A 16478-nucleotide genomic window follows, 5' to 3' on the forward strand; every position below is an offset into this window, starting at 1 on the left:
AAAAATATTAATAAAAACTTAAAAATAAATAATATAAAAATTTAAATATAAAATAATTCTTGTTTAAAAGACTGACATGGCATTTAACATGGCATTTAAATGATGTGTACATACACATCATCAATACGTTATCGACACGTCATCGACACGTCATCGACACGTCATCGACACGTCATCGACACGTCATCGACAGTACCGGTACCCCTCATTTAAGAGGTACATGTGTTCTTCTTCGGTCTAATGTGGGCATTTCTTGTGCTAAACTGACATGGAGGAATCATCAAATTCAGTCGAAAACTTGATAGGACTTGACTCAACATGGATGATGTCCAATACTTCGTCCGACTAAACACTACCATTGAAAAATGTTTTTGGTGACTTAGCAAGAATCTCAGTGTTGTTGGAACCTTCTATAATAATATGTTTGAATCCAAGTTTAGAAATAATTTCTCTGAAAAAAATATTTTTTTTATATTTTTAATAAAGAATCTAACATTTATTCAAATAGACTTAAGTCATCAATGTCTAAATTCTGTTGGCTTTGAAATATGTTAGATGTTCGCCTAATACTCATCTTCATCCTTCAACTACTCATCTCCATTCATTACTCTCAACTCGATCTCTTTCCTCTTTTTTTTAGTTTTCATTTCATTTTACACACTGATAATATAGAGAAAGCTCTGACTTTATTTCCATTTCAAAATATAACGCCAAATTGACAATTCATTAAGCTTTGAGATGATAATATATTAAGCGTTAAATTCATCCCCTCGTCCTAAATAGACCATAACAGCAGAGGTATAGTAAACTATCTGATGTACTAAATTGTTAGTGTTTAAAAAAGATATATTATTGAATGCAGTCAAAAAGTCGGGATGAATTATATCGAAACTGACATTTCATTCTATTTTACTTTTGATCTTTTAAAATAAATATATTCCATTTGTTATGGTATACCCAAATTTTACAACTATTTAATACGTATTTAAGTCTTGTATTGCATATCTATGTTACATTTCGTACTTCACAAAGCCTAACATGGAATATAGTCACTGTCACTTCCATTTACACAATCAAACTCTATGTGTATGATTTACACGCGGATTATTTATACATTTATTGCCCGCTAATAAGATTAAACTTTCGTCTACAACTACACTAAGGTGTATCACAATAGCGGTTGATTTGTCTATAATTTGAGTCAAACAATTTAAAATAATTTTTTTAATAAAATTTAATTAACGTTGGAATGTGTGTTTTCTATTTAAAATGTAAAAGTTAATTTTCTAACACATGGATTATCGGTATGGAGTTGTTTCCGCATAAGCATAACTCGAGTTCTATATATATATTTGTGTTAAATATTTAAGGGAGGACTTTACTTTTCATAATGATTTTATCCAATTTAAATAAAATTGATTTTAATTATGGTATGAGTTATGAAAATAATTTTAAAATGTGTTTAGTACTCGAAGTAAACGTATGATGAGTCTAGTTAAAAGTGTGGATAAAGAAAAGGCAAGCCTAAAAGAAAATTAGTCCTTGACAAGGTGAAGTTAGAGAGGCAAATAGATGCATGCAATGCAGAATGCAGATGGTGAGAAAAGAAGAGCAATTTGGGTTGATTATAAAAAGAAATATGAATGGTATGCTACAAAGAGTGGAGATGTTGGGCCGAGGCGGAGGACATAACGGAGAGGCGAGTGGGCCTGGGCTGGAAGGCCTCACGGCGACGCAAGTGGTGAGAAGAGGGCCTAACAAGAGTGGTCAAGGCCCTCTTCACAAGCTTCCTGCCTCCGCTCCACGACGCCGTTTGCTGTCTCTCCGCTTGCTGTTTGTGGTAGGCGCACCGGAACGACCCGGGGTGCGTCGTAGGGGAACACATGCACGTCTTCTTCTTCGACGTCCACGTTTGGCTTCTTGAAGAAGGGGAAGGTATGGCCATTGGTGTAGAGAGTGAGAAAGAAAGAAGCTCGTTTTCCTTTCAATTTTCTTGTGCAGTTACGCAAACCAACACAACCTTCACTCACCTTTATATAACACATAATGGAGGATAAAACAGTAATTATACCCTACTCCCTCCAATTTCAAATATACAAATATCAATAATGTTTATACATTTATTATTAGTTTAAATTTATTATAATTTCATATTTTTTTAGATTTTAATCAAAAAAATGTTAGTCTTAAAATAAATAATTTAATTTAATAATAAATAAGAAGTTAGAGAATAAATATTTAATTTTATGTAAGGAATTTAAATTATATTTTTACCATTCTGAATACAATTTAAAATAAACTCGTTAAGATTGACTTATTGATAAGCTTTGAACAAATTCTTTCATTTTAAGACTTAGGAGCTTATAAATAAATGTATCATAAAAAAAAAAATATAATTTGAGATGAAAAATGTCAAGTAAAATATTTTCTTAGTCAGATTAAACACAATATTACGAAACTTATAAAGATATTGTATTATCTTAAATATAATTTGAGATGGACCTATGAAAAAAGATTTACTAAGATGATATAGATGAAGATTAATTGTAGATTACTCAACCTTTTACACAACCTATATAACTTAACATATGATCCATCATATACTCATTAAATTTAAACCAAATCTTATATTTAATAATCAATATAATAAATCAAGATATAATATTTAAATTATTTTATTAAATATCAAAATTCTCGAGGTTTATAAACTTATAATCAATTAAATATAAAAATCTTAATTCTAAAATAAGGACTAATAAATTACATTTTTGAATCTTTTAATTTTATGGAATGACTAGATTAACCATAACATGTTATTTGAAAATATTAACATGATTGAGTAGTATATTATAAGCTATATATGATTAGAGATTTACAATTACGAAATCTAAAAACGAAAAGTAAAAAACTAAACATACTTGAATGTAAGCGTTTACTGTCCTTTTCACTTTTCGGAAACGTAAGAGTTTATTTATGCAACAAAAATAAAATGCAAGTGACTAAATAAATAAAATATATAATTTGATTAAAAAAAAAATGAAGAATCGGGAAGCAGTGGTGTGACAGCAAAGCGGTATTTTTCACAAACATTGGGCGGCCGAGCGGCCCGTTCTTTGTTTTTGTTGAGATTTCGGAATGTTGTGGGCTGCTCAGATAAAAAACAGCCACTAAATTTTAAATAAAAAAGATAAACAACCTGTAAAATAAAGAATAAAAAAAAATCTTAATCTTGAATTATTTTGATAATTTAATGATGTATATATATATATATATATATAATTATATCATGATATGTTAATATGTAAGAATTTTTTTATATAATAATTAGTTAAAAATATTCTCTTTATATAAATTAGCAAGAAAAAGGTCTGTATTGTATTAAAAGAAATAAATAAATAAATAATAAAAGGAATGAGAAGTTACTTATAAAAAAAATAATTATTAAAAAATAAAAGTATAAAATGATCCATATAAAATAAAAACAAAAAATAATTATTGAATGTGGTATCACTTTTATATATTAGTATAAATAACTCTCTTGAACAAGAAAGTTTATATACACTATTTTGTAATAAGTGTTATTAGTTATTAGCGAGTCAAGACACTTTGTACCTCAATTGAAAATAAAAATTAAGTAATAAAAATATAATAATTTAATTGATGTTATGATTAATTTCAAGATTTTGAATTTGATTAAAAAAATATTTTCAAAATTTTTTAAAAATAAAAAGATATAATAGTCAATGAAATGTAAAAACCAATGTAATTATTAAAAGGATATCCCTTTACATATTAGTATAGATTTTTTTTAAAGATATTTTTAATCATTTTTTTAATTTATAATTAAATTAAAATATTTAAAAAATTTTAGTGTTATAATATAGATTATTTATCATTGATCTCAAATATAATTATATGATAAAAATATTTTCTTATTACAAAATTTAATTATAATATAATTAATTTATTTATTTAAAAATACTTATTTATTATAAAATTTAGTTACATAAAATAAGAATATACTATATATATTGTCTATGCTAAAATACTAATTTATATTTAAAATAAAATTTAATTAACTAATAATATGAAAGTATGTGATTTTTTATATTTCACATTTATTTTTATGTTTTTTTATTATTTATTTTTATATATTAAAAACAGTATAAATGTATTTTATTCAATTAATGAATTTAAAATTTATTTTTAGTATTAACTTTGATATGATGTGCCGACCTACAATTCCTTGCAATACGCACTCAGTGCTTAACGTTACTGTTCTTGAACTGTGTATTTCTTTCTTCATTAATAATGAGTGAGTTTAAAACTCAATTTCCTTTTTAATATAGTATATCATTCAATATATTTATATTCTTCTTATAGTTTAAACTTTAAAGTATATGAATCGACGGTTAGATAGTATAAATAATTTACATTGTTAATCGATACAAAGCAAAGGAATTATTTTTAGGTTGCATTTGAATGAGAAATTTTGAATAGTATTAATCGATAGAGTTTGAAATGATTAAAATTTAAATTAAATTTATTTAATATAAAAATAAGAACTAATCATCTATACACTGTCAGTGTCAAGTTTTTTTATACGAACAACCAATTATATCTTTTAATTGTATCATGTCACTGTTAAAAATAAATGTGTTTATAATGACATGACACAATTAAAAGATATAATTAATTACCAATATAAATTTTTACACTTACAGTTAAGTGATTAACTCTAAAAATAAAGTGTTAAATACTCACAAAAGAATTTAATATAAAAATAAAGTGAGCATAGAAAGCTATCACATGAAGCAGTCTTTTAAAGATATATAACCAAATAATCATAACTCACAATTTAACATGGGATTCTGGAAGAGTTAATCTTGGGCAGCACTACGTGTTGGGCTACTATATTTGTTATTAACAAAGCCTTGGTTAAGGCAATCTAATTTAAGTCAAACACCTACACAACAATTAGCATCTTAGGAAGCATCACATATCGCAATTTGGATATGTAAATAAACAAGAAAATGGATACACTCAATACACAACTATGCATTAAATAATCTCACTAGAACAGAACTATTCCACAATTGCTTTCATCTGCACCCAAAAACAAAAAGATGCTTTGCATGGAACGGCAAGGATATGATCAAGTGGTCAAGCAATTCTCCCAAGTCCCATACTTAGAGCTGAAACTCCCACCACCGCTCTGTTGTGCATGCTCCGAAATAACTGTGCGAGCACAAACATCCCAAGTCCTTGCTATCTCCCCAAGGGACATAGGTTGTGATAAACTTCGCAACGATATGCTAAACCTTGACTTTGCTTTCACTGAAAGATCTTCATTCTCCTTACTGAAAGAAATATTCAACAACGCTTATTTTTATTAAAAACAGAAATATTCTCAGCAAATCTAACATAAATAATGGAGAAAAGTTAAAGTGAGATGCATTCAGTTGATCATATCAGTTTTGAAGGGGCATAATCCAACATTTCAGAGGATGATAAAAATTAATAATGGCAAGTCTCGTTAGCACATCAGCGTTATACTAATAAGCAGAGTCGGATAAGGACACCAAACACAACACAAACACTCGCACAATTAATGTAAAAAATATAACACCTTTTTCTATTTGTAACGTACCAACACAAACCAAAATCGGAGTAGCGTAAAAAAAATATCTAAATTGATAACAAATATTTGTCTACTCTGGTATATTCTCCTTTTCCTCATGATACGAGTCTCACAAAATAATTAAGAGACATTGTTTTAAAATTAAAAAAAAAAGTTTTTTTTTTATTCTAAGATAAGAAAATAAAGTTATATCTCTCAGAAAGGTATATTAACCTTCTTAAACTAACTTTCTATGTTTTTTCTAAGATAACAAGCCTTAGACAAAAATATAAAGAGTGGGACACTGAGACATTAATTTTTAATGTTTTATATTATATTTTAAGCTGACTTGTCTAAAGATTAAAAAATGAATATGTCCCAATAATATTGGTGCACGTCCATCAATATGGAAGTGTCGGCTCATCATTAAATATGAGTGCATGTTCATCCTTAGATATATTTACTGAGTCTGATACAATAAAGCAAATACATCTTTCATCAATGAAAAAAAGTCATAATACCGAAAGAAGTTTTGGAAATGTGGGCGTTATATTTCTCCTTTTTGTTGATAAATGCAAGCATAGAACATATTAGTCATGATAATTCAAGGTTTGGTGAGAATACATATTTTTTGTTTAATAGAAAATAAGATGCGTAAGAGATGCCAAAATGCTCATTCTCTCACCTGGATTCAACTGGAAACTTGTCGAGGAGTATGGGGGAACAATTAGGATAATTTGTAGGAACAAGCAAGCGCAGGGGTTGAATTGGTGACTGCATGGAATTAAGACACAAATAAAGGACAAAGTTCTATAACAAAAAATATTAATAAATACTTGATTTGTATAGAGTTTTAAGCCAACCATCTGTGCTGAAGCATATTGGGATTTCAAGCTCGGACTGAGAGCCACAGCATTGAAAGAACATTTGACAATGGTCCCTTCTGTTCCTTCAGCAGCAGCAGCTGCCGTTGGATCAACTTCTTCATTACTTATGTCTACTACCGTGTCAATAAGTCGCTGATTAACCTCCCTGATTTCTTCCAAAAGGGAATGATTAGCCTGACATATAAGACACAAATTCCTTATCAGCAATCAAAGGCTGTGTAGAGCAAATCCATTAATTATAAAGTGATTTCTTAATCCTCACAATGCATACTTCAGAATAATTTTAAAACCTAATATCCGACAAAGCATTATGCTCTAATGAAACAAATATCCATAGCTACCCAGGTCATGCAAAACTTAAGTCATTCTATAATGATTATTGTTCATAAATGGGGAGAATAATAGTTAATTGTAAAAATGAGACAAATTATTAATCAAAAGAATTAAAGAGTAATAATTCAAAACATGAACCAGTCTATGCGCCTAAAATATATGATCATTGCATTCTACTACTACATTGTTTCTGTTGATTGGTTGTGATTGCTATTATTTTACTAAATCATTCAGTATCGTTGAATCTTCAAAATGAATGTTTACCTATTAAATTGATCCAATTAATACCAAAGGAGGTATTCTAATTCGGTAATTGCTATCTCAAAATTTGACTAGATCCAGCAAAACTGTCCTGAAACATCATAATCAAAGGTATAAACTATGTTTTCTCCTTTGATATATGTACAAAATACTGGTAGCTGCATATAACTTGCACTTTGATGAAATAAAATTATACTGTGCACATCAGTTCAAATATCCCACCAAACATTTATTTCTTTCCCTTTGCCTCGTTGCATTAAATTTTTTTTTTCAGGCATAAAAATCTAAAATTTAGTTGGTTGATTATCAATAGTATGAAATATAGATTGCATTTGATATATAGCCTCCAGATATATTTCACCATCTAAATGAGAACACGAAATTACACCTTTCTACATACTTCTATATTGAACTAGCAGAATTGTTGAGTCTGAATCCTTGCAATCAGACAGGGTGAAAAAGTAATTACTTAAGGTCTTGGTGCATGTGTTCCATGTGTTCATGCCCATTAACAAGTTGCAACAAGAAACCCAAAAATAAGACACTAACGAAAAAAGTTACCAATTATAAATAAAATGTAACAATTAAAAAAAAATAGTACCTCAATCCTTGGCCTTTTGAATCTAGATGTTGCAGTTGAATCCAAATCTGAAACCTCAGAAGCAGGCAAGTGCTTGATAGTGTCATTCATGCTACCCGCAGAAGATACAACATTCAAGGGTGTTGCGTTGGTGTAGCGCTTCATCCTCCTAGTTCCATTTGCACCATCTTGGGTGATAAAATTTCTTGCCTGAAGACGACAATTTGTCATGGCAACCAAATCTTCGCCAACAGCAGCTCTGGATCCATTACCTGGAGCTGATCCTGCTATCCTATCGTTCATGCTGACAACTGAACCAATATCACTGACAGCAGAACTTAATGCTTTTTGTGACATCAATTTCACCTGGAATCATGATTGAACATAAATTTGTCAGTTCAACAATTATGGAAACCTTTATGTATTTTATTTGTCAAATTCATAAAAAAAACTTGAAGGCCACTGCCACTGATCAGACCAGCTTAAGATCAGCTAGACTAACCACTTTGATTAGGCGCTCAATAGGCTGCTCTGTAACAGTTGATTTTCCAGAAGTGGGTGCCAAAGCATTACCATGAGCACCATCAGGAACAGTGAACTCTGCAAGTAAAGGAGAGGCTGATATTCCAGGTGTTCCAATGGCAAGGGATTGAGAAGGTGCTGCTGCGCCCCCTGTTTGTTGATATCCAATATTTGCAGCATTGGAAATTGATGAAACACCAGAAATGGGCTTTTCAGAATCCCCTGGCATAGGAGATGGGACCAAGGGAGGTGAAGGAGTGGGTACTACAAAAGGTGAGTTAGCAGATTGCAGAGGAGTAGCAACTTTTGTGAGAGATGGCATGTGGTTTTGTTGGTCAACCTGAGGAGATGAATGTTGTGGAATTTGAGGAGATGTGGCCTGAAGGAGCTGGGGAGAAGAAACAGGAAAAGGACTCCCTTTCATTTGTTGATGGGGATAAGCTGAACGTTGGCTGGAAGAAAGATGTTGCGGAAAGACCCCTGGCTTGACACCTATTCCTTGCCTCATCTTTATGTCATTTGCATCATTCATTTGGTGAAGTTGTTGCATTTGATGTGTTGGCAATTGTGCAGGCAGCTGTTGCTTTGCTGCCTGGTGTAACTGTTGTTGTTGTTGTTGCTGCTGCTGCTGTTGTTGCTGCTGTATCTTCCTCTGCATCATTTGCCGCTGATATTGTTGTTTTAACTGTTGATTCTGTAACAATTCCTGCTGTTGTTTTAGTTGCTGGTGTTGAAGCATACTAGAACCTGGCTGAAGAGGATTAAGATTTGGTTGGATTCCATTTACCCCAGCTTGTGAAGACAAGGAGTTAACATTAGTTTGTTGAGGAGCACTAACAGGGTTTTGTTGAAGCGAGCTCACTGGAACTTGTTGTAGGGAGTTCACAGCATTTCCTTGTCCTGAGTCTAAATTGGTACTTGACTGCATTGAATTCATCTTACTCTGTTGTGCTGTAGATACACCAGACAGAGAGTTCTGCTGCATGCTTGCCATATTATTCTGCTGCATTGTTGCTACAGAACCTTGCATATTTGTTGTTTGCAACTGAGAGTTCATTTGATTTTCATGAGGCTGCACTTGAGTTTGTGTCTGAGACATGGAATGCATATGAGGTGGGGGAAGCTGTCCAGGCATGGTTTTCCTAGGTCTATTTGTATTTATGAAATTTATAATCTGCTTCTCATATGAGCCCAGTTTCTCCTTGAAATTAGGTAAGACGTTGCTCTTGGAAACCTGAAGGAATTTTATAATACGTTCCAGCATCATTTTAAATACCTTCAGCTTTTCAAGCTGATCTGGTTTTGGTTGTTGTGGAAGGGAATCATGCTGATAAAGAAAAAAAAAATGATACATGGTTAAACAAAGTAAAAACAATTAATGATAAAAAAACAATAAAGGGATATCTTTCAAGAAGGGTAATGACTTGATAGTTATTAGCACACACTGCAATCTCCAGAGTTTGCCAGAATAATAATAATAATGGAAAGACTTTTTTATATGAAGCAGTTATTAAAATTTTGCCCGACTAAACATACCTGCTGAAGTTTTGCATCGATTTTTTGGTACATTTCATTCAACTCTGGCAAGTAACTTTCTTTCATGGATTTTATCTGCCAGTTAAAAATCAACAGAATCAAATAATCAATGCATTAGGAACCTTGTAATCACTTTTGCAAGAAAATCAGTACCACTGACGCATTAAGAAACGATGAGATTTTTTTCCCAATTTGTAATTCATCATAAATTGAAAGTTTAACCATGCATGCATGCGCCTGACACAACTTTAACTATTGGATTGAAAACTTTAAAAGATCACCAAAGAAATACCACTCATATCAACACAATTCTGTTAACAATTACGGGTCTTTCTCAATGCAAGCAACTACTAGAGGATGAAAATATACAGTAATAAAAGAAATTAACTGCAGCACAAAACCAAAAAATAAAAATCCTTTCTGGGTAAAGCACCAGTAGTTTCTACTGCTGCAGTACACATCTTTTCAAACAATAATATTATGTGAAGTTTGGGCATCATCCACATAACATTGAACAGTATGGATTTAAGAAGAGTTCTCGTTATTTTTCCTCCAAGACTGGTATTTTTCCTCACAATAAATCATCAATCTTAGTTATTTTATTTTAGGGTTTGACAAACAGTTGTTGTTCAACCCAGTTTACTGAATAAATGAAGATGATTGAAAATAACAAATTACCTTTTGATAAACTTCTTCTTGCCAATCACCCCCACTTGACTGTCCAGTCTGTGCTGTTGAATCCAGAGAAGCTACAAAAGATATTTCATAGACACATGAGTATACAAGGCCATAAAATGCAGATATTTGTTGCTTTTGTAGTTTTGGGAAGAAAAAATACATGACGTAATTGCAAACTTAGAGAATAGTATTCTATCAAATACAAAGCATACATTCATGAGATATTATGATATCCTTAACCTATGGACCACTATTCTATCAAATACAAAGCATACATTCATGAGATATTATGATTTCCTATGTTTTCACATTTCACAAAGATACTTTGACAATGTTTGTGGCTTAACCTATGGACCACTATTTTATAACAGGAGGATCACAACAGAATTTCTAAGACTTCCCATAACCATTCAGAGAAGGCAAAACTCATATGAAGGAAATATGAACATACCAGAAATAGTATCAATATTTCTCTAAGAGAAATAAGATTATAATCAAAATTTATGGCAATGAATGCACAAAAACATGCTGAATTTTTGTTGTATTTTCTTCCCATTTTTCATTGTTTTTTGCAATTGTTTGACAAAAATTGATGACAACAGAAGCAAGTTATCCAAGGCTGTCAAAATTGCACTTTTACATAAAGGTTCCATAAAATCATCTTATGATTACACTGGTGCCATGAGTTGGCCTGTTCTCATAGGTATCAATCTCAAATAGTGACATGTAACAAGTATTTTGAAAATGATATAGCAGAAAAAGGGTATGCTCACTATTTTGAATATTATAAAATGATTTATACTACACATAAAATACTCAAAACAAAAATAAAATGATGATATTCATGATAAATGATAAATCGCAATTTACATACATTCACGGAGCAATAAGAACATAGTAATGAAGTTAAAAAATGAAAGATGATGGTGAAATTAAAAAAAAAAAATAGCAGAATGTAAACTGGGAAATTTAAAGGAAAAAATAAAGAACGGACACAAGGGGGAAAAAAGTGAAGAAACAAAGGCCAAAATAGAGGTAACCCTCAGTACAATGGTCAAGGAAGAAGGGTATCAAGTCCTATTATGTTTCTAAAGCAAAATAATTAAATTTTAAAATGGGGTGGATATCACAATTTTACCCCCCAAATAAAACCTAACCATTTTTTTTGGGGGCAAAATGGGTTTTTGGAGACCATATCATGGTAGCACCACTACAGCACACAAAAAACCGCTATTTTGGCTGCTGCCGCAATGGTCACTATTGAAAACCACTGCTATTTGAATCCCTAACAGCCCATGGCCGCTTCAGTCCACACTCCGGTAGACCATGCTATCCATTACTATGACTGTTCTATTATATTTTGACTGTTCAGTCCTTGCTGTTTTTTTGTATACTACATTTTGTGGGCCAACCCTAGCAAATTCACCGAAATGACAATCTTTTAGTGTTTGAAAATTGTGATTTGTAACTTTAACTTGTGACCTTGGTTTTATTAGAGGGCTTAATTGTCATTTAGTGTTTGAAAATTGTGATTTGTAACTTTAACTTGTGACCTTGGTTTTATTAGAGGGCTTAGACCCAGCTTAAGCTTTGGTTCGGCAAACAGGGCTTAGACCTTACAGTCTTGCGCATATATATATGTATTTTGAACAATAGTTTATTTCAATGTCAGCAGTGATTTCAAAGTTATCATACCTATTTATGTTATATATGTTGAAATATAGTTTTATATAAGCGATTTTTACTCCATCATGCGATCACAAAATATGTGTCCAGCGTTGTTAAATAGCCGCAAAAGTAGCAGTATTCCATCATAGCATTGCAGAATTCATTGGATCTGCAATTGTGACTTTGTCTTTTGTTGCAGACACAATGGGTGCTGTTGTTGCAGCATGTGTCTCCTATTGTCATCTCCATAGGTCTCCATCCAATTGAAATTTTGAGTTAATATTATGTCAATTTTTATGTATTTTATTTACTTGCCTACAACATATTTTTTATACATACATAATTGGTATATCATATAATTTCAAGTTTTCAATCACTATGGACAAGTGACTTCTGCTATTTGCCCGTTACCCTGCCCACTAATAATATGGCGGAGTATTGGCTGTCTGCCATTTTCTGCTATCTACAATTGACAACACGGATTGTGTCTACCTCCTATATGATCGAGGGTAGTAGATAGGATCACCAGTTTGACCGACTTGGAGCCATCAATTGCCAAAAGACAAGGAACAAAGAAAAAAGAATAGATCCAATTTTACGTACTTGAAGAAGTTTCTGGAAGGGGTCTTTGTGATTGATATAACTGCTTTTGTTGATCAAGAACACTTGGTTGTTGAAGTAAGGAACCTGAGGCCTGAAGTCTTTGCTGCATATCTCGTTGCAAGGAATTTGGCTGCTGTTGCAAACCCAACTGTTGTTGCAGTTGTGCAGGCTGGGATTGAATTTGTGGCATCAATTGCTGCTGTGGTGCTTGAGGTTGTGACTGCTGTGCTTGAGATGTTAATAAATTCGATGCATTTTGTTGTGATTGTTGTAGCACATGAGCAGAGTGCTGACTAGTTTGCATGCCTGAGTTGCTAGATTGTGGTCCAAGAACCTGCTGTGGCTGTAAACCTGGGACATTATTACCCAACTGTTGGTGTATATTTGATAGGCTGTTTTGCTGATTTATTAACTGTTGCTGTTGCAGGTTTGAAAGATTATTCTGCTGTGCAAGTAACCTCTGTGATTGCTGCAAATCACCAACATTATTTTGTGTCCCAAGTATTTGGCTATGTTGCATGTTTGTTGCATTTGCCTGTGCTCCCATAAGCTGTTGCTGCTGCTGCTGCTGCTGTTGTGGAGGTAACACTGACTGTTGAGTAATCGGTGTTTGTTGTTGATGAATGATTGAAGTCTGTTGTGGTTGCTGTTGCCTAATAACTTGTGAGTGTTGCTGAAGCACGGATTGCGTTGATTGTTGAACATTATTAGACTGTTGGTTGTGCTGAATGCTAGGTAGAGAAGATGCTTGCATTATGGAAGGCTGCTGCATAACAGAAGATGTTTGGATGACAGGTTGCTGAGAAGATTGCAACTGATTTGATTGAAGAAGGTTCTGCTGTTGTTGTTGTTGCTGCTGCTGTTGTTGTTGATGGAGCTTCTGCCTCAAAAGCTGCTGTTGAAATTGTTGTTGATACAGATACGGGTGTGGATTTTGTGACTGCTGCTGTTGTGGTTGGGGAACAACCTGCGGTCTCCCTGGAATTTGTCTCTGGGAACCACCAAACATATTTTGCATGTTGGAATTCTGGCCCATGTTGCTCCCCACCGAATTCTGTCCAGGTATATTCTGCATGTTGGGATTATTCTGGCCAACATTTTGGATGGTAGTCTGGCCTAGACCCGAAGGTTGAGATGCAATATTATTTTGAATGTTCTGAGCTAGAAGCTGTTGGCGTGTCTGAGTTTGATTGGGCATAGGAATAGGATGTTGCTGACCTGGATTGTGAACTTGGGGCGGAATAACAAGTCCTATTAAATAAATAACGATTGGATCAGTCAGAGAAAACCCTAAAATACAATCAGCATCCAAATGAATTTTTAACAACACAAAAATGATATCAATGTAAAAATTTAAAAGGAAGAAAGATTTCACAGCAAGGATCATATGTAAGACCAGCAGAGGAAAAAGAAATATTTTAAATCAATAGGACACAATCCAGTCCCAACAACTTAAGATAAAAGACTTGAAACAACTCAGACATCAAGATCATATCAGAATGAGAATACCACTACTATGCCAAGGTTCATAAGCTAACCTGGAGTGGGATCAGGAGGTTTATTACTAGGACCACCTTGATTTGGAGGTATGTTGGGGGCCATTGTGCCTTGGGATTTAGACTCCATTGTAAGCATCTTCAGAGATATTTTCCGTAGATAATCAGCCTGGAATTAGGGAATACCACATTAAATAATCAATCTTTCAGATTGTATATGTTTGCACACAAAATCATAAATCGTTTGCACACAAAATCATAAATCGACAAATCTGAAATTCGATATGTACCTGGGTTGTTGCAGCAGTAAAAATTTTCTCTTCAAACCTTTGAGCAATCTTCCGAAGTTCATGCAATCCCTCTTGCCCAGAAACAGGAAGATGTCTTTTTAATGTGTCCATTCTATAAAAAATGAAAAACAGCATAACTAAATAATACAAATTATTGAAATTTTATGGTCATTACTCATTAGACAATCCTCAAATGGTACAAGAATGTTTAAATCATCAAGATATATTAAAAAAAAAAGAGTACAGAAGAATGGGTGTCAGAAATGGATTGCACACAGCAGAGACTGTTTTGGTAACTTCTTAGGAAGTCCTCTCTAGATATAAAATATAAGAAAAAGACATCCTACCATTAGTATATAGATTTCCGGTAAACATCCATTTACCACAAATTCCATGAAGAACATGAATAATCAAGTGCCTCATGTATGATATATGTCAATGACTTGGTGTTTAATACACAAGTATGATAACATCCCACTCCCCCATCTAATAAATATGTGCAATACTGATGTGCTAAAGCTCATGCATACACTTTGAATGTGATATGAAAAAAAATAATATCAATTTTCAGCAGTGATTAAAAAAAACATGTTTGGAGGAAAAAAGAACTAATTTAGTTATTTATTTTTTCCTATCAAATACATTCCTTTTTCATTTCTTGGAGAATAGAAGACCATAATCCTCATGGAAACATTGCCAAACTATGGAATCAGTGATTTATATCTGATGTGGAGTTAAAAATTACAAACGATATCAGTACTACAATATTAAAACTGAATCTTACATTTTGTTGACAATTCTTTGGCGTGACTCGGGCTGCAGTCCACTTCTCCAATCACTATTATCCATATTGGCTTCAGTACCCTGATTAGGTCTCCAATTATTGGTATCCATCAAATTCTAATAAACTGAAACACCAAAAACAGAATATTCTTGTCAAATCAGATTCTGAAAGGAACGAACAAATGATGAATATAAAAGAACCAAAATGATAAAAACATAATCCACAGAAATCATCGGTTTTCACATAGCCAAACCAACCGCCCATCCATGAATTGTAGTCACAGCAACAGCTAAACGAACCAAATATTTTTTTCCTCACCAGAAAAGGTTTATACGACTTAGAATGCCAATTTACCAAGCTTATACGTAGGATGCATAAAAAATTAATAACTCTCTAACGAAGAACAAAATAGCAACGGCAGGGGAAAACCTAAGCTGTTATCTGGTAATTAATTTTTAATTAGCAAAGACGAAAATTGCGATATTAAACAAAGTATTCATATCCATTCCCTCATTTTAGTTCCTGTATAGAGTAACACCTCCTCTAAATCCGTTGTTCTCCAAAATTGGCTGCAACAAACAGTGTCCCGTTCTAATTTCATTAAAAAAAATATCGAGTGTCGTTACATCCTAATGATTCGAAACACGCCTCTTTCCTACTCGACCTTGTCGATTAAAACGTTGCGAATCACGGCGAATCCAATACTGAGGTTTTATTGAGAGCAAGATCGATGAGGAATTTCATGCGCCGAATGAATAAACATAGAGAGAGGAAAGAGAGAAAGCGTACCTGGTGGTGGCAGACGGTGGTGCGAGCAGTAGTTTCCGGTTGCGTGCGTGTCTGACTCGTGAGTTTGTAAGTAACTTAATGCGTGGGGAGACAGACAAGACCCTTTTGTAGAGATTTCAACTCAATTTTTTCCTTTCTGTTTTTACTAAAAAGTGAAATATTATTATTAACTGTTAATCTATCTATCTAATATTATATATCTATAATATTTTATATATATATATATATATATATATATATACACACAAATATTATAAAATAAAGTTATGCATCATATTATATTTTTTGTATAAATTTTTTAATAATTGTTTATCTTATTTTTAATTCATTCATTAAATATAAAAACTATTTATACTAAATTTAAAATTTAACTATAATGGATTAAAATAAATAAATTAAACTTGCCCAAAACTGAATTCAACTAAATTATA

General features: G+C 32.4%; 1 protein-coding gene across 2 annotated transcripts; it reads right to left on the minus strand.

Moving 5' to 3' along the window:
- Positions 1-4803: 4803 nt before the first annotated feature.
- LOC109807680 (mediator of RNA polymerase II transcription subunit 15a) lies at positions 4804-16198 on the minus strand. 2 transcript variants are annotated; one of them, XM_083064603.1, is made up of 12 exons: positions 16048-16198; positions 15259-15382; positions 14475-14586; positions 14227-14353; positions 12689-13939; positions 10418-10488; positions 9740-9814; positions 8184-9530; positions 7703-8047; positions 6484-6681; positions 6306-6394; positions 4804-5360 (listed from the first exon to the last, which is right to left on the minus strand). In XM_083064603.1, exons 2-12 carry the CDS (start codon positions 15366-15368, stop codon positions 5156-5158), a joined length of 3930 nt encoding a protein of 1309 aa, XP_082920729.1. In that variant the 5' UTR covers positions 15369-15382; positions 16048-16198; the 3' UTR covers positions 4804-5155. The 2 variants fall into 2 exon arrangements, 1 of the variants encoding a protein (XP_082920729.1); XR_014429952.1 differs by lacking the exons at positions 4804-5360; positions 6306-6394 and adding an exon at positions 7105-7192 and having other exon boundaries at positions 6545-6681.
- Between the last annotated feature and the right edge of the window lie 280 nt (positions 16199-16478).

The sequence above is a fragment of the Cajanus cajan genome, chromosome 10 (genome assembly GCF_000230855.2).
Source record: "Cajanus cajan strain Asha chromosome 10, NIPB_CcT2T_4, whole genome shotgun sequence".
Classification (NCBI taxonomy): domain Eukaryota; kingdom Viridiplantae; phylum Streptophyta; class Magnoliopsida; order Fabales; family Fabaceae; genus Cajanus; species Cajanus cajan.

What these genes read in the sequence shown, in the direction of transcription:
- LOC109807680 (XM_083064603.1), bottom strand. Translation starts at nt 15,368, where the DNA reads ATGGATACCAATAATTGGAGACCTAATCAGGGTACTGAAGCCAATATG. An exon ending in TCAAAAGGCCAAGGATTGAG is followed by an intron (nt 6,682 to 7,702) that starts GTACTATTTTTT and finishes CTTATATGTCAG; the next exon opens with GCTAATCATTCCCTTTTGGA. An exon ending in AATATGCTTCAGCACAGATG is followed by an intron (nt 6,395 to 6,483) that starts GTTGGCTTAAAA and finishes AATTCCATGCAG; the next exon opens with TCACCAATTCAACCCCTGCG.